Raw genomic sequence first — 18,586 nt, forward strand, 5'->3', positions numbered from 1 at the left:
TCAGTGGGAAACTGATGTTTTATATTATTTGAAATTGGAAAAAATCAAATTTTCAGTTAGAGGATCTGTACAAAATTTTTTCAAAACTTGGCAGGATTTAATCAATATTATTTTAGAATAAGAGAATTAACTATTATTGTATTTAACTCCCTTCTCCATCTCTTATTTATATAAATATTTACTTCTCCCCTTCTTTTGTCTAATGTTGCCTTATTAAAAAGCTTAAAGAAATTTTCCTTTAGCTAAGCTCTCCTTCTCAGGGGTGGGGTTTGATTTGTTTTCAAATTTGTTGGGTTATAAATGGATCTGTTTGTATGGAATGATTACAATGAAAATTAATAAAATAAAAATATAAAAAAAAAAAGAATTCTGAGGAACAAAATTAATTTACTCCATTTAGGAATAAGGCTGTAACATAACAAAATGTGGATAAAGTGATGCGCTGTGAATACTTTCCGGATGCACTGTATGTGTTGCATGTCCTTGCACTATGTTTTTGTCACATTTTTCTTGTTGTATTAGTAAACTTTACATTTGTTTCAAAAACAAATGACACAAACTGAGTAAGCTGTTTTAACAGCCTTGCAATCTCTGAAATTGTGTGCATTTCTTTTTACATCTGAGAGCTTAGTCTGCATTGTCTTTTAAAAGCATTATGATCAGAGAAGAAAGAAAACTTTATTAACCTGTTATTACAGCCATGTTTGTCCATTACATTCAAAGGATGACTGCAAAGCCTCCATTCCTTTGTTGGGAGCATGTATGGTGCTTTATTTAAAAGCAATTATCTTTACTATTATTTGTAATGTAGTCAGTTATATACAGTTATGTGAAGCTAGTTGAAATAGCACAGCTAATTGGTCACATTATCACACTCTCTCAAGGCTAACCTAAATCATTTTTTTTTAGTTTTGTTACTTAGAAAATATAACACATGTGGCAATTGCTAAAGCCTTTTTTTTCCCTTAAAATAGCATGTTAATTTCAACTTTAATAAGTTAAGCTATGTAAAATTTTCAAATATTAGGTGCAATGCCTCACCGAAATTAAAGCACTGTATAATCAAAGCGGCGATCTTGGAATGAATTATTTAATTACACTTTCAATTCTGTCTTGAGCCTTTTGTGTCTTGTTATCCTGTCTTGAAAACCTGTCCCTTTCAAATTCTCTACACATGACTGATTTTGTACATGCTTGACGTTTAAACTTTCTACATAACTTTAATGTAAGTGAAAAAATGTGTTAGAGCAGGCATGTCAAACATGCGGCCCCTGGGCCACATGCGGCCTGCAACAGAAATCTGTGCAGCCCGCATGACAGATCCTAGTTACCACTAAACTTGTACAAAATGATTACTATCGTTTGTGATTGAATCATTCTGCATCTTTGGCGTTACTTATTGACTTTTCTTACTTCTGCCTTCTGACAAAAGCGCGTTTTCTCATGGCAATACGGTACCGGAAACGTCATCTGCTAGTATAGCCACGAGCCTTGTCCAAAGTTAATGAGTCGCAACTGAAGTTCTAGGCCCCTGCACAGGGCCGCCACGCCAATATATATTGAATATAAAACAGAAAGAGAAAATAACGACACAGCTGACGGCAATGTGACCGAAAAACATTGTGTTTCTTGTTAATTAGTACGCTGTATTTACTAATGTCGCTCGAGTCAGAGCAGTAAGCTACAGTTAGGTCCATAAATATTTGGACAGAGACAACTTTTTTCTAATTTTGGTTCTGTACATTACCACAATGAATTTTAAATTAAACAACTCGGATGCAGTTGAAGTGCAGACTTTCAACTTTAATTCAGTGGGGTGAACAAAACAATTGCATAAAAAAGTGAGGCAACTAAAGCATTTTTTTTAACACAATCCCTTCATTTCAGGGGCTCAAAAGTAATTGGACAATTGACTCAAAGGCTATTTCATGGGCAGGTGTGGGCAAGTCTGTCCTTATGTCATTATCAGTTAAGCAGATAAAAGGCCTGGAGTTGATTTGAGGTGTGGTGCTTGCTTGTGGAAGATTTTGCTGTGAACAGACAACATGCGGTCAAAGGAGCTCTCCATGCAGTTGAAAGAAGCCATCCTTAAGCTGCAAAAACAGAAAAAACCCATCCGAGAAATTGCTACAATATTTCGAGTGGCAAAATCTACAGTTTGGTACATCCTGAGAAAGAAAGCAAGCACTGGTGAACTCAGCAACGCAAAAAGACCTGGACGTCCACGGAAGACAACAGTGGTGGATGATCGCAGAATCATTTCCATGGTGAAGAGAAACCCCTTCACAACAGCCAACCAAGTGAACAACACTCTCCAGGGGGTAGGCATATCAATATCCAAGTCTACCATAAAGAGAAGACTGCATGAAAGTAAATACAGAGGGTGCACTGCAAGGTGCAAACCACTCATAAACCTCAAGAATAGAAAGGCTAGATTGGACTTTGCTAAAGAACATCTAAAAAGCCAGAAAAGTTCTGGAAAAACATTCTTTGGACAGATGAAACCAAGATCAACCTCTACCAGAATGATGGCAAGAAAAAAGTATGGAGAAGGCGTGGAACAGCTCATTATCCAAAGCATACCACATCATCTGTAAAAAAGCAGAGAATTCACTCGAGTTCTATATGCGCAAAGCATAGAATTATTCAACTAAAAATTATATATCGAGCTCATCTGTCTCGCTTAAAACTGTCCAAAATGTTTCCAGGCCAGGATCCAACCTGCGAGCGCTGCAACCAAGCTCCTGCCTCACTGGGTCACATGTTCTGGGCCTGCACCAAACTAACATCATTTTGGACAAAAATTTTTAAGTGCCTCTCAGACAGCCTTAGTATCACAATCCCTCCTAACCCACTAACAGCTGTGTTTGGTGTCCTTCCAGATGGACTTGAATTGGAGAAGGACAAACAAACGGTGATTGCATTCACTACACTCTTGGCACGCAGACTTATTTTGTTAAATTGGAAGAATCCTAATTCTCCTCTTATAAGTCAGTGGGAAACTGATGTTTTATATTATTTGAAATTGGAAAAAATCAAATTTTCAGTTAGAGGATCTGTACAAAATTTTTTCAAAACTTGGCAGGATTTAATCAATATTATTTTAGAATAAGAGAATTAACTATTATTGTATTTAACTCCCTTCTCCATCTCTTATTTATATAAATATTTACTTCTCCCCTTCTTTTGTCTAATGTTGCCTTATTAAAAAGCTTAAAGAAATTTTCCTTTAGCTAAGCTCTCCTTCTCAGGGGTGGGGTTTGATTTGTTTTCAAATTTGTTGGGTTATAAATGGATCTGTTTGTATGGAATGATTACAATGAAAATTAATAAAATAAAAATATAAAAAAAAAAAGAATTCTGAGGAACAAAATTAATTTACTCCATTTAGGAATAAGGCTGTAACATAACAAAATGTGGATAAAGTGATGCGCTGTGAATACTTTCCGGATGCACTGTATGTGTTGCATGTCCTTGCACTATGTTTTTGTCACATTTTTCTTGTTGTATTAGTAAACTTTACATTTGTTTCAAAAACAAATGACACAAACTGAGTAAGCTGTTTTAACAGCCTTGCAATCTCTGAAATTGTGTGCATTTCTTTTTACATCTGAGAGCTTAGTCTGCATTGTCTTTTAAAAGCATTATGATCAGAGAAGAAAGAAAACTTTATTAACCTGTTATTACAGCCATGTTTGTCCATTACATTCAAAGGATGACTGCAAAGCCTCCATTCCTTTGTTGGGAGCATGTATGGTGCTTTATTTAAAAGCAATTATCTTTACTATTATTTGTAATGTAGTCAGTTATATACAGTTATGTGAAGCTAGTTGAAATAGCACAGCTAATTGGTCACATTATCACACTCTCTCAAGGCTAACCTAAATCATTTTTTTTTAGTTTTGTTACTTAGAAAATATAACACATGTGGCAATTGCTAAAGCCTTTTTTTTCCCTTAAAATAGCATGTTAATTTCAACTTTAATAAGTTAAGCTATGTAAAATTTTCAAATATTAGGTGCAATGCCTCACCGAAATTAAAGCACTGTATAATCAAAGCGGCGATCTTGGAATGAATTATTTAATTACACTTTCAATTCTGTCTTGAGCCTTTTGTGTCTTGTTATCCTGTCTTGAAAACCTGTCCCTTTCAAATTCTCTACACATGACTGATTTTGTACATGCTTGACGTTTAAACTTTCTACATAACTTTAATGTAAGTGAAAAAATGTGTTAGAGCAGGCATGTCAAACATGCGGCCCCTGGGCCACATGCGGCCTGCAACAGAAATCTGTGCAGCCCGCATGACAGATCCTAGTTACCACTAAACTTGTACAAAATGATTACTATCGTTTGTGATTGAATCATTCTGCATCTTTGGCGTTACTTATTGACTTTTCTTACTTCTGCCTTCTGACAAAAGCGCGTTTTCTCATGGCAATACGGTACCGGAAACGTCATCTGCTAGTATAGCCACGAGCCTTGTCCAAAGTTAATGAGTCGCAACTGAAGTTCTAGGCCCCTGCACAGGGCCGCCACGCCAATATATATTGAATATAAAACAGAAAGAGAAAATAACGACACAGCTGACGGCAATGTGACCGAAAAACATTGTGTTTCTTGTTAATTAGTACGCTGTATTTACTAATGTCGCTCGAGTCAGAGCAGTAAGCTACAGTTAGGTCCATAAATATTTGGACAGAGACAACTTTTTTCTAATTTTGGTTCTGTACATTACCACAATGAATTTTAAATTAAACAACTCGGATGCAGTTGAAGTGCAGACTTTCAACTTTAATTCAGTGGGGTGAACAAAACAATTGCATAAAAAAGTGAGGCAACTAAAGCATTTTTTTTAACACAATCCCTTCATTTCAGGGGCTCAAAAGTAATTGGACAATTGACTCAAAGGCTATTTCATGGGCAGGTGTGGGCAAGTCTGTCCTTATGTCATTATCAGTTAAGCAGATAAAAGGCCTGGAGTTGATTTGAGGTGTGGTGCTTGCTTGTGGAAGATTTTGCTGTGAACAGACAACATGCGGTCAAAGGAGCTCTCCATGCAGTTGAAAGAAGCCATCCTTAAGCTGCAAAAACAGAAAAAACCCATCCGAGAAATTGCTACAATATTTCGAGTGGCAAAATCTACAGTTTGGTACATCCTGAGAAAGAAAGCAAGCACTGGTGAACTCAGCAACGCAAAAAGACCTGGACGTCCACGGAAGACAACAGTGGTGGATGATCGCAGAATCATTTCCATGGTGAAGAGAAACCCCTTCACAACAGCCAACCAAGTGAACAACACTCTCCAGGGGGTAGGCATATCAATATCCAAGTCTACCATAAAGAGAAGACTGCATGAAAGTAAATACAGAGGGTGCACTGCAAGGTGCAAACCACTCATAAACCTCAAGAATAGAAAGGCTAGATTGGACTTTGCTAAAGAACATCTAAAAAGCCAGAAAAGTTCTGGAAAAACATTCTTTGGACAGATGAAACCAAGATCAACCTCTACCAGAATGATGGCAAGAAAAAAGTATGGAGAAGGCGTGGAACAGCTCATTATCCAAAGCATACCACATCATCTGTAAAAAAGCAGAGAATTCACTCGAGTTCTATATGCGCAAAGCATAGAATTATTCAACTAAAAATTATATATCGAGCTCATCTGTCTCGCTTAAAAACTGTCCAAAATGTTTCCAGGCCAGGATCCAACCTGCGAGCGCTGCAACCAAGCTCCTGCCTCACTGGGTCACATGTTCTGGGCCTGCACCAAACTAACATCATTTTGGACAAAAATTTTTAAGTGCCTCTCAGACAGCCTTAGTATCACAATCCCTCCTAACCCACTAACAGCTGTGTTTGGTGTCCTTCCAGATGGACTTGAATTGGAGAAGGACAAACAAACGGTGATTGCATTCACTACACTCTTGGCACGCAGACTTATTTTGTTAAATTGGAAGAATCCTAATTCTCCTCTTATAAGTCAGTGGGAAACTGATGTTTTATATTATTTGAAATTGGAAAAAATCAAATTTTCAGTTAGAGGATCTGTACAAAATTTTTTCAAAACTTGGCAGGATTTAATCAATATTATTTTAGAATAAGAGAATTAACTATTATTGTATTTAACTCCCTTCTCCATCTCTTATTTATATAAATATTTACTTCTCCCCTTCTTTTGTCTAATGTTGCCTTATTAAAAAGCTTAAAGAAATTTTCCTTTAGCTAAGCTCTCCTTCTCAGGGGTGGGGTTTGATTTGTTTTCAAATTTGTTGGGTTATAAATGGATCTGTTTGTATGGAATGATTACAATGAAAATTAATAAAATAAAAATATAAAAAAAAAAAGAATTCTGAGGAACAAAATTAATTTACTCCATTTAGGAATAAGGCTGTAACATAACAAAATGTGGATAAAGTGATGCGCTGTGAATACTTTCCGGATGCACTGTATGTGTTGCATGTCCTTGCACTATGTTTTTGTCACATTTTTCTTGTTGTATTAGTAAACTTTACATTTGTTTCAAAAACAAATGACACAAACTGAGTAAGCTGTTTTAACAGCCTTGCAATCTCTGAAATTGTGTGCATTTCTTTTTACATCTGAGAGCTTAGTCTGCATTGTCTTTTAAAAGCATTATGATCAGAGAAGAAAGAAAACTTTATTAACCTGTTATTACAGCCATGTTTGTCCATTACATTCAAAGGATGACTGCAAAGCCTCCATTCCTTTGTTGGGAGCATGTATGGTGCTTTATTTAAAAGCAATTATCTTTACTATTATTTGTAATGTAGTCAGTTATATACAGTTATGTGAAGCTAGTTGAAATAGCACAGCTAATTGGTCACATTATCACACTCTCTCAAGGCTAACCTAAATCATTTTTTTTTAGTTTTGTTACTTAGAAAATATAACACATGTGGCAATTGCTAAAGCCTTTTTTTTCCCTTAAAATAGCATGTTAATTTCAACTTTAATAAGTTAAGCTATGTAAAATTTTCAAATATTAGGTGCAATGCCTCACCGAAATTAAAGCACTGTATAATCAAAGCGGCGATCTTGGAATGAATTATTTAATTACACTTTCAATTCTGTCTTGAGCCTTTTGTGTCTTGTTATCCTGTCTTGAAAACCTGTCCCTTTCAAATTCTCTACACATGACTGATTTTGTACATGCTTGACGTTTAAACTTTCTACATAACTTTAATGTAAGTGAAAAAATGTGTTAGAGCAGGCATGTCAAACATGCGGCCCCTGGGCCACATGCGGCCTGCAACAGAAATCTGTGCAGCCCGCATGACAGATCCTAGTTACCACTAAACTTGTACAAAATGATTACTATCGTTTGTGATTGAATCATTCTGCATCTTTGGCGTTACTTATTGACTTTTCTTACTTCTGCCTTCTGACAAAAGCGCGTTTTCTCATGGCAATACGGTACCGGAAACGTCATCTGCTAGTATAGCCACGAGCCTTGTCCAAAGTTAATGAGTCGCAACTGAAGTTCTAGGCCCCTGCACAGGGCCGCCACGCCAATATATATTGAATATAAAACAGAAAGAGAAAATAACGACACAGCTGACGGCAATGTGACCGAAAAACATTGTGTTTCTTGTTAATTAGTACGCTGTATTTACTAATGTCGCTCGAGTCAGAGCAGTAAGCTACAGTTAGGTCCATAAATATTTGGACAGAGACAACTTTTTTCTAATTTTGGTTCTGTACATTACCACAATGAATTTTAAATTAAACAACTCGGATGCAGTTGAAGTGCAGACTTTCAACTTTAATTCAGTGGGGTGAACAAAACAATTGCATAAAAAAGTGAGGCAACTAAAGCATTTTTTTTAACACAATCCCTTCATTTCAGGGGCTCAAAAGTAATTGGACAATTGACTCAAAGGCTATTTCATGGGCAGGTGTGGGCAAGTCTGTCCTTATGTCATTATCAGTTAAGCAGATAAAAGGCCTGGAGTTGATTTGAGGTGTGGTGCTTGCTTGTGGAAGATTTTGCTGTGAACAGACAACATGCGGTCAAAGGAGCTCTCCATGCAGTTGAAAGAAGCCATCCTTAAGCTGCAAAAACAGAAAAAACCCATCCGAGAAATTGCTACAATATTTCGAGTGGCAAAATCTACAGTTTGGTACATCCTGAGAAAGAAAGCAAGCACTGGTGAACTCAGCAACGCAAAAAGACCTGGACGTCCACGGAAGACAACAGTGGTGGATGATCGCAGAATCATTTCCATGGTGAAGAGAAACCCCTTCACAACAGCCAACCAAGTGAACAACACTCTCCAGGGGGTAGGCATATCAATATCCAAGTCTACCATAAAGAGAAGACTGCATGAAAGTAAATACAGAGGGTGCACTGCAAGGTGCAAACCACTCATAAACCTCAAGAATAGAAAGGCTAGATTGGACTTTGCTAAAGAACATCTAAAAAGCCAGAAAAGTTCTGGAAAAACATTCTTTGGACAGATGAAACCAAGATCAACCTCTACCAGAATGATGGCAAGAAAAAAGTATGGAGAAGGCGTGGAACAGCTCATTATCCAAAGCATACCACATCATCTGTAAAACACGGTGGAGGCAGTGTGATGGCTGCCAGTCGCACTGGGACACTAGTGTTTATTGATGATGTGACACAGGACAGAAGCAGCCGAATGAATTCTGAGGTGTTCAGAAACATACTGTCTGCTCAAATCCAGCTAAATGCAGTCAAATTGATTGGGCAGCATTTCATGATACAGATGGACAATGACCCAAAACATACAGCTAAAGCAACCCAGGAGTTTATTAAAGCAAAGAAGTGGAAAATTCTTGAATGGCCAAGTCAGTCACCTGATCTTAACCCAATTGAGCATGCATTTCACTTGTTGAAGACTAAACTTCAGACAGAAAGGCCCACAAACAAACAGCAACTGAAAGCCGCTGCAGTAAAGGCCTGGCAGAGCATTAAAAAGGAGGAAACCCAGCATCTGGTGATGTCCATGAGTTCAAGACTTCAGGCTGTCATTGCCAGCAAAGGGTTTTCAACCAAGTATTAGAAATGAACATTTTATTTCCAGTTATTTAATTTGTCCAATTACTTTTGACCTCATGAAATGAAGGGATTGTGTTAAAAAATGCTTTAGTTGCCTCACATTTTTATGCAATCGTTTTGTTCACCCCACTGAATTAAAGCTGAAAGTCTGCACTTCAGCTGCATCTGACTTGTTTCATTTAAAATTCATTGTGGTAATGTACAGAACCAAAATTAGAAAAAAGTTGTCTCTGTCCAAATATTTATGGACCTAACTGTATATGTAGTATTATAACGTTCTGCCGTAATGAGAATATCATGGATCGCCACTTGGTTTTTAAATTATGGACACGCGCATATAGAAGTGTGTCATGAGCACGAGGCGGCTATGCAGTGTCCACAATGAACGTGGCCATCCGCCGTGCATAAGATACCATATTGACATTGGCGGGCGAAGGGGCCACCATGAGCCTAGAGCCTCCCCTGGCAGGCCATACTACTGGCTGGGCTGCTGAGACTGGCTAGTGGGCAGAACTGACCATCACAAGTTGTAATAGCTCGCATATTTTCACATTTTTTTTGCTGTAGTTTTATGTAATTTTCTGCTAGTATTGTAACGAACAGTTAGTGCAGAATACAGCTGAAGATCTGAATTGGATGCGAGAAGTTGGTGAGTTGTTTATTAACAAATTTTTGTGATTTTGAGTTTGTAAAATTAGTGTAGGTCAGGGGGCTTTTTGCATATCGACTTATTTTACAATATAAACTTTGAAGTAAACTTAGTAAAGTAAAATTTGATTTTTGGAGGATTTGTTTTCCATCTTGAATTACTGAGCAATGAATTCAGTAAGCATTTTCATGATGTCAGTTCACACGAACAGGACTTTGCGCTGTTTACATCCCCATACTCTTACAATGTTGAGAATGCGCCTGAGAATATCCAAATGGAATTGATTGAACTGCAGTCAGATTCTATTCTGAAGGCAAAATACAACGAAGTTGGTGTGCCAGGCTTGTATGCTTACCTGCCACCCTCGTATGTGCAGATCCGTAAGTTGGCATCGAGAGTACGGTCTATGTTCGGAAGCACTTATCTTTATGAGCAATTGTTTTCGTTAATGAAAGCTACCAAAACCCCACATCAAGACTCAGGACTTACCGTCGAGCACCTTTCATCCCTCATAAAAGTTGCAGCTGCACAAGATTTCAAGCCTGATATTGACGAACTGGTTACTAACAAGAGATGCCAAGTGTCGGGACAAAAGAAATAGATCTCACACTGTAAGACTCCTATGTAAGCAATGAATATAATATAAAGAATATAATATAGTAATATAAGGACCTAGCTAAGAGGCTAAGACTCTAATTGTACAATGTTGTACGGAGATTGTATGGAAATAAATAGCTTTTCTTTAAACTTTAAGTGTTACATTTTTTAAAGTTTTCAGTATTGGAAAGAAAGCTACAGTAACTTTGTATAATAGTATTTGTTACAGTGCGGCCCACTGACGCACATATGGCAGTCGAAGCGGCCCACCAATGGTAGTGAGTTTGACATGCCTGTGTTAGAGGATGATTTGCAGGCAGAGAAAACTTGCATGTGGGTCACCAACTGATGATCCTGGATATATAGATAATGTTATTTAGCAATTTGGATGAAAGTAGTGGGCAATTTAATACTAACTCAGTACGCAAGAACTGATAAGACATGTTGGCTACAATGTTATATTCTAGTCAAAACATTTTTTTGTAATCTAAGAAATTTAGTCTTGTGACTAAAATATAAAAATAAAAAGTTTTTAATTACAGTGTTAAGATAAATAATCATTTCTTCCTGAAGCATAGATGTGTTTATTTGTTTTCCAGTCTGTTATAAAAACTAATATTAATAATATGAATTTGTGTGTTTTGAAAGTGAATGGCCAACAGCAACATTGTGCAAATAATTTCTAGAGCTATAAATGAAAGTTATTTCAATTTCTATGTTCTGGGCGGTATGACCAAAATACTTTATCACGGTATTTTTCAAAATTATACCGGTTTCACGGTATTCAACTGTATTTTTTTTCCCATGCACGAGTGGATTTTAACCACATTTTCCACTGCAATTACTGCAGTAGACTGGCTAAAAATAACCTATTCCACTGTCATGAGAACTGTACATTGAGAAAAAAAAAAAACAAAAAAAAAATTTTAATTTGCGCACAAGTATTAATACAGGTTTGCATAGCCCCATAAAGTGATAGTTTTCAAGGGGGTGGCACTAATGGAGAGAAGGAATCACATTGCATGACAGTTGCAGTCAAAATATAATAAAAAAAAACAACTTGAACTATAATTTTGACAACATATTTTCAACCATCCAAAGAGGCATTTAGACTTAGTAAAATATCCAGGGGTGCTTGTCAAAAGTTGTATTGCATTGAACATGTCTTAGAAAAGGAATAAATAGTACATTGTTTTGTAAACCAACTACACTTTCTGTTAATGTTAACAATCTCTGTCCACTGACATGTTAAAGTGACTTTTTAAACAACTTTATCATCATTAAACTGCATAATGTTTAAACTAATAAATAATAACAATAAAAAAAATAATAGTGCAACTTCCAGTAATAATACTATTACTTCAAGACTTCCAGCCCAGTTGCATTACACAGTATTCACCAAATAGAAATAAAATAAAACAAGTGCAACTTGGTGATGACATCTTTACCAACTGAACCATCATTAAGGCAAATTGCATTAATATGGACCTTGCTTCAAGCTAAGCTATATACATAAATAATAAAACTGCAACTTGCATTTATAATGCTATTTGTGGTATAGCCCTATGAAAATGTATTAGGGCCACGGTGAAGAAAAAAAAATACGGACACAGGGAAGAAAAAAAAAAACTACATGTCGAGAATAAAGTCGACATGTTGACTTTATTCTCGACATTTCCATTTTAATCTTGATGCTTATGTTGAGATTAAAGTTGACATTTCCACTTTATTCTCGCTGTTTATGTCGAGATTAAAGTCGACATTTCCACTTTATTCTCATAGTTTATTTTATAATTAAAGTAGAATGTCATAAACTAAACTTCATCCTAAAATCAATGTTTAATTTGCTAGATTTTCTCAAACCCCGTCATAAGTTAATGTAGCATATTAAATGCTTTGTGTTGTGTTCCCCGACCCAGTTGTTAATCACTGCGCGCCTCTTAAACTGACTTCCTCCGCATTAAGAGGAGGCACCGGCGGAGATCACCGCACAGAATACATTCACTTCATGATATTCCTGCTCTCTGAAAATTTAGAATGCTAAGATAAATACTTGATATCATTTTCAGGATGAAATGCATTAAAGCAGGTATTAAACATGCACGGTAGTGTCGTGATAGTTCTGCTCCCTTGCAGTAAGGGGTCTCCAGGTGTACATTCAGTGTAGAGAACTTTATGGCAGGTGTGACGAGGCTCCAAAAAACTGGATGTATGAATGGGTATCGCACAAGTTTAACTTAAATATTGTGTAAATGTTGGGTTTGTGATCTGGTGGTTGGAGACATGAACACAGAATTCAATGGATTTTCTTCTGAGTGGGCTTTCTTTATTGCATGCGTGCTGTCTCTGTCTGACGTACCAAACCATCAGCTCCTAGCCTTCCTTTTTCTTCCTAACCAATCACCACACGATAAACGTCTTTGTGAATTTAAAACTAGTTATAAATTTAGACCACAGAGTGTTCAGAACTTTAAAAAAGTCTTCATTATACATGTTTAATTTTGCCATCCATTCAGGGTTGCGCCCATCCCAGCTAGCATTGTGTGCGAGGCAGGAGCAAATCCTGAACGCCAGCACATCGCAGGGTGAATATGAGCAACACATACACTAGCAGGGTCAATATAGCGTAACAAAACCCCACATCCTACATGACTTTGAAAGGAAACAGAAGCACGCTGAGTAAACCCACCAGAAAAACATGCAAATTCAAGGCAGAGTACACCCGAGACCCCCTTGCTGCGAGGCAGCAGTGCAACCTCCATGCCACCGTGCCCCCAAATGATTAATACATGCTTTAATGCATTTCATCATGAAAATTGTATCAAGTATTTATCTTAGCATTCTAAATGTTCAGGGAGCAGGAATATCATGAAGTGAACGTATTCTGTGCGGCGATTGCTGCCGGTGCCTCCTCAGTACAAGAGGAAGTCAGTTTAAGAAGCACATACCGATTTAACAAGGCTCGGGGAACACTTAACACAAACCATTTAATGTGCTACATAACTTATTATGGGGTTTGAGAAAATCCCGAAAATTAAATATTCATTGTACGATGAAGTTTAGTTTACGATGTTCTACTTTAATGACAAATTACGAGAATAAAGTCAATATGTTGACTTTAATCTTGACATAAATGGCGAGAATCAAGTAGAAATGTCGAGAATAAAATCAACATGTTGTCACACTATTACACAGTACCCAGGTACATTACACTGTATTGAAAAAAAATAAAAGAAGTAGATCTTGGCTTGCAGTATTATCTAGTAGTATAGAAACAGTATTCACAGATTTGAACATAATTGTCCACATCCGACCTATTAAAACCAAAGTATCTCCAGGCAATGGACATGAATCCTTTTTTTCGGCAAAAGTTTTCTATGTCATCATGTTCAACTTTATTTTCTACTACAGCTTCAGTTTCAGAATGTTCTCTGTTCATTTTCACCACGCAATACCTCCACTACCATATGTACTCCGTTGCATCTGTTTAGTGGTGTAGCAGTGAAGAAGGTCCCCCCTTAAACAGTTTCCTGCTGCGCCACGTTCCGAACGTTGTTTAGGCAATTTAAACTGGTGTTGCGGTATAAGAAAAATCCATATCATAACAAAAATAAAAAACGGTTTTCGGTATGAACAGGTATACCACCCAGCACTAGTTTATAGAATACCTTGTGATTGAAATTTAGCAATTGTCTTGTTAGCTCTTCTTTTGCAGTTAGTTTTCTATATTGTGTCTTAACAACGTTTACTTATTTCAGCACTGAAGATATTGACCAGAATAAGAAGCAAGATACAGACTCCGGAGTGGGCAGTGATAATGGCGATAAACGTTTGTCTGCAACTGAGGTACTGAAATTCCAAGTATTATTTGAAAAAATTATGTAAATTGAAAAGTTTGTTTTACAAAGTTAAATAGCTTGTAATGTTTCTTTTCTTTTCTTGCTCAGTAGAAATACATTCTTTCTGAAAAGAACTGTGCTATTTTATGATAAAAATAACATTTTCATGTTTTCAGCCATCAGATGAAGATACAATAAGTCTGAATGCACCTATGACAAATATTACAGAAGAAGAGGGGGTTAATAAAGAAGTCCATCTTCAAGGTAAAATGTATAGATTTGTATATTTGTATATTTTAACACTAGAATTACCAGAGTCTACGAAAAAACTCGTAGATCCGTCCCACCTTAAATTGCTTCACACTTCTCCATCAGCATCTTTTGTCCTGTAAATGTGTTGATAAGCAGCAAGCAGCCTATTATCACATCCCCCACCGCCACACAGTTTTCTCAGCTCAGATCTGTTTACCTGCGTGTCAGTTGCTTAGAGTTGTATAGAGTGAGAAGTCAAGCAAAATGACACCTTTTATAAATACTATATTGTTATTTGTAACACATGCATTTCATGTGTGTTCCGCGTCTACAATGAACTATGTAAACACATTGTTAAAAACAGAAACGTTTTTCATGTTTTAGTAATAATTGACAAAATGTAGACATGAAGTTTATAATGTGTGAAGCCTGAAGTCCAAATATCAAAGAAACACTTTCACAAAAGGTACAAATATAACAGAACAAGTGCGCTTTTATTCAAAAATGTAACTGCAGAAAAAAAAACCCCGCGTTAGGGTGACACGCATTTACTACGACCACTTCCGTGGCGCAGCGGTATCAGCTGTTGACTGGTAATCAAAACTTCACGTGTTTTATCTCCGACGAGTCCGTTTTGAGAAGTGAGCTGCTAGTATTCTTACTACAGTATTTTAGAATAAAAAAATACATTTGATTTCAGTCTGTAACAGCCGGTGTAAATATGATACTTGTAAAGATTAGCTTTGGTTTTTTTTTTTTTTTTTATTCAGTTTCATTCTCTCAATCGCAATAAATATGTAAAATAAGGACAAGCACTTTTGCTTGAAGTGGGATGTGTACCCCGATTATAAATTCATCAAAATTTTATAACGCTGGTATTTTGTGGTAATCCTGTTTAATATGTATGTACTGTGTAATATACATATACTGTACATGATTGCTATTGGCTAATAGATCATACTTTTATTAATGAGGGAGAAAGCCATAATGTGGAAAGGGAGGAATTTGAAAATACATAAGGGAAGAACTGACTATTGTTTGCTAACTAGTGATAGACTTTAAGTGAGGCAAAATAATTTTATATCTAAATGGCCAGATTGTAGAGGTAGGGGAAACCTTAGGGTCCTGGGCATCACCAGTTCCAGTACTCTAACATGGATGGTCAATATCATTCTATTTTTGAGAAGAACACTCACCAGGAGCTGTTCTTTCTGAGACAGCTAAAGAGTGGAATGTCACTGGAAGCACTGACCATTTTCTTCAAGTTCATTGCTGTGTTTTGACCTTTTTTCTCTGCCAGGAGCAGGAAGCAGCTGCTAGAGAGAGATTGTTATGCACTGCCCTCAAGTCACTATTTTGTGTTATTTTGGAGAAGCTTGGTGAATGGGATTGACAAGATTTGTTGGGGTGAATGACCCGTTCTTGTCAAAATTGATGTAATGTTTGAATTCTTCTAAACATCTAAATGGGTCTCCACCTACCCATTGTGGATTTACTCTTTTTCAGACTGTAATGGAAAATGATTAAGATTCTTTTTGACAACCTAAACCCGCTGCTCAGTTTGCTTATGTCTAGTAGACGACTTAGGTCAGTCAAGTCAAGGAGAATCTGAATTCATAATAGTGGTTACTCTGAAACAGTGAGATGGATGAACCTTAGAGTTGTTCACAATAATCTAATTAATATGTATAAAAGCTTGCATGTGTTAAACTGGCTATCTTTGAGCTGTTGGGGAGTCATGATTACAATTGATCTTATAATATAAATTTAAATTAATATTTTATTTTTATGGGAGTTAATTGTGATTTAAAGTTTATACAACTTATCTGCAACTCTAAACATGGTGGTATGCTAACTAATGGAATCATGTACTTCTGATATTCTGTCATTTAAACTGCATCTTTATTTATTTATGTATTGAAGATAATGTTTTTTTTCAGAGTGGTACTGGGACAATGCGCTTAGAGCTACTGCCTCACGGGTCTGTGATCCTAAGTTGAAACCAGGGCTAGGCATTGCTGTAGTGGAGGTTGCACATTTTTTGTATGACCGATGGGTTTTCCTGTGCATAAGCCACTTATCCACCCATAAGATATTCAAGTTAAGTTTAATGATGACTGTAAATAGGCTTGTCGGAATGAGTGTACAGTAGGTGTGTGCTCTGGTCTGTTCAGCAGCAGTGGTCTGTACATGCTTGGTTCCCAGTTTGTTCCCATTTCTGCTGAGACAGACATCAGTTCCCTTTCATGCTGAATTTCATAAGTGAAACAAGGCAGATGGATGATTTTTATTTTTTAATACAAGGGGTAAAAAGAACATTGCTGAATTTTTCATTCTTTTGTCGATTGATTGCACTGATCAGTGAAATAACTTCAGTATACTGTACATTTATACAGTGAAACTAAGATTAATCAAATTGTCTGAATACTGCTGCCACAGTTAAGATATTTTAGTTGTGAAGAAGCTTTGCAGTAATATGCTGTCAATATGCTTTTCAATAATTGCATGGATCCATTTATACATGCATTTATTCATCAGCATCTGCAAAAGTTTCATGGTCCAGACTTGGGTGGCGCATGACTCTCCTGTGTTCTTGCTAATAGTTTTTTTCTTTCTTTGACATTACAATAGATTCAGATCACCTGGGTCTGAGTCTGAATGAAAACAACAATTCAGAAGAAAGTATCCAGAGTAACTACGAATATGGCGAATGTACCCTAAGCACTCCTTTTGTTAACTACATGAAGGTGAGATGTCTTGTTTAGTTCACAGCGTGTGTGTGTGTGATTTAACTTAATTGTATTCCATCCAATATTACAGTAAATGTCCACTTCTTGCTATGGCAGGCCAAAATGTATGTTTCAGTTGTTGTCAATAAAGGAAAAAGAATTAGCAGACAAATTAGTGCATCAGTTATCATTAATAATAAGATAAAAACCCTGATCAGGATTCTGTAACTGCCTGTTTCTTCTCAATGTCTGGGTGCAATATAAGAGAAGTATTTGTTATATGACTAATTACACAGTATTTAAACTTGGATTGACAGAGTGAAATTAGGTTTGTTTTGGTCAACTGTTTCTTGTCACCTTAAATGAATTTCCATGAAAAATAAAGAAAGATAACTTTTAATATTTTGTACAGTGCTGAGAACAACACACTGTATTTTATTTTCATAGATATTTTTATCATTTAATTATAGGCAAGATCATCTGACTTTGATGAACCTTTAAGAATAGATGAAGACCAGTGCTGGATAACTAATCAGATGTATGTATTCAACTGCTTCTCTAGACAAATTTTGTTTAACATTTTCATGTGTAAAAATATGCCCCAGTAATAGCCTTAAACAGAATTTTGCAGCTGTAATAAAGGAAACTTATTGATTAAACAGAAACATACATTTTTTATAAATACTCATTTAATATATACATTACATATACATGTATTATATCTTGTCACGCTTGGGCCACAGATTTGCACAGAAACACAGGAGACTGTAGAGACAGGAACTTTATTCAAACACTGCAAATGAACACATGTCTCTTTCAAAATTTTAAACATGCTCCTTGTCAAGACAGAGATGACAGTTCCATCTCACAATTAAAAGACTACAAACATATCTTCCTCTTCAAAGGAGAACGTGTCAGGAGCGGGACCCCCAACAGGAGCAGAGAATGTCTGAGAGAGAGAAGTAAACAACCAAAAACCAACAGGTGCTGTTCAGGCTTTTAAGTATGCGAAGCACCGCGCGGGAAGCATATCATGCGACAGAGCAGCCGCAAGTAAGCCCAGCAAGTAAGGGAGCAATGTGAAGGTAGTCTATCAGCATTTTTTAAGAGGGGTTTTTCGAGAACCCTCCGTGTCTTCTGGGGGTGCATTCAGTCCCCCTCCACACTATATATATACTAGCAAAATTCCCACGCTTCGCAGCGGAGAAGTAGTGTGTTAAAGAGGTTATGTAAACATATATACATATCTACATATACACATATCTACATATATATACATGTATACATATATATATACATATACACATCCACATATATAGTATACACATACATATACACACACACATATACATATATACATATACACATACATACATAATGCGTTGTAACACGGGCTGTGATTGTTACATGGGAGGGAGACGACAAATCACAGCTTCCCGCTTTCTAATCGGGCCTGTGATTGGTGCTTTGACTG

The 18,586-nt window shown here is 36.6% G+C and overlaps 1 protein-coding gene across 5 annotated transcripts in view; it reads left to right on the plus strand.

Moving 5' to 3' along the window:
- The window catches only part of lrch1 (leucine-rich repeats and calponin homology (CH) domain containing 1), a 397,155-nt gene that overhangs the window by 263,058 nt on the left and 115,511 nt on the right, over window positions 1-18,586 (plus strand). For 4 of the 5 annotated variants that reach the window (XM_051927326.1, XM_051927324.1, XM_051927323.1 and 1 more), the window contains exons 7-10: window positions 14,051-14,138; window positions 14,308-14,395; window positions 17,015-17,130; window positions 17,583-17,650. In XM_051927326.1, the coding sequence (XP_051783286.1) occupies window positions 14,051-14,138; window positions 14,308-14,395; window positions 17,015-17,130; window positions 17,583-17,650 (360 nt within the window). The remainder of the gene's footprint in view (window positions 1-14,050; window positions 14,139-14,307; window positions 14,396-17,014; window positions 17,131-17,582; window positions 17,651-18,586) is intronic. The other variant, XM_051927322.1, reaches the window with a different exon arrangement.

This window comes from Erpetoichthys calabaricus, chromosome 4 (genome assembly GCF_900747795.2).
Source record: "Erpetoichthys calabaricus chromosome 4, fErpCal1.3, whole genome shotgun sequence".
NCBI lineage: Eukaryota > Metazoa > Chordata > Cladistia > Polypteriformes > Polypteridae > Erpetoichthys > Erpetoichthys calabaricus.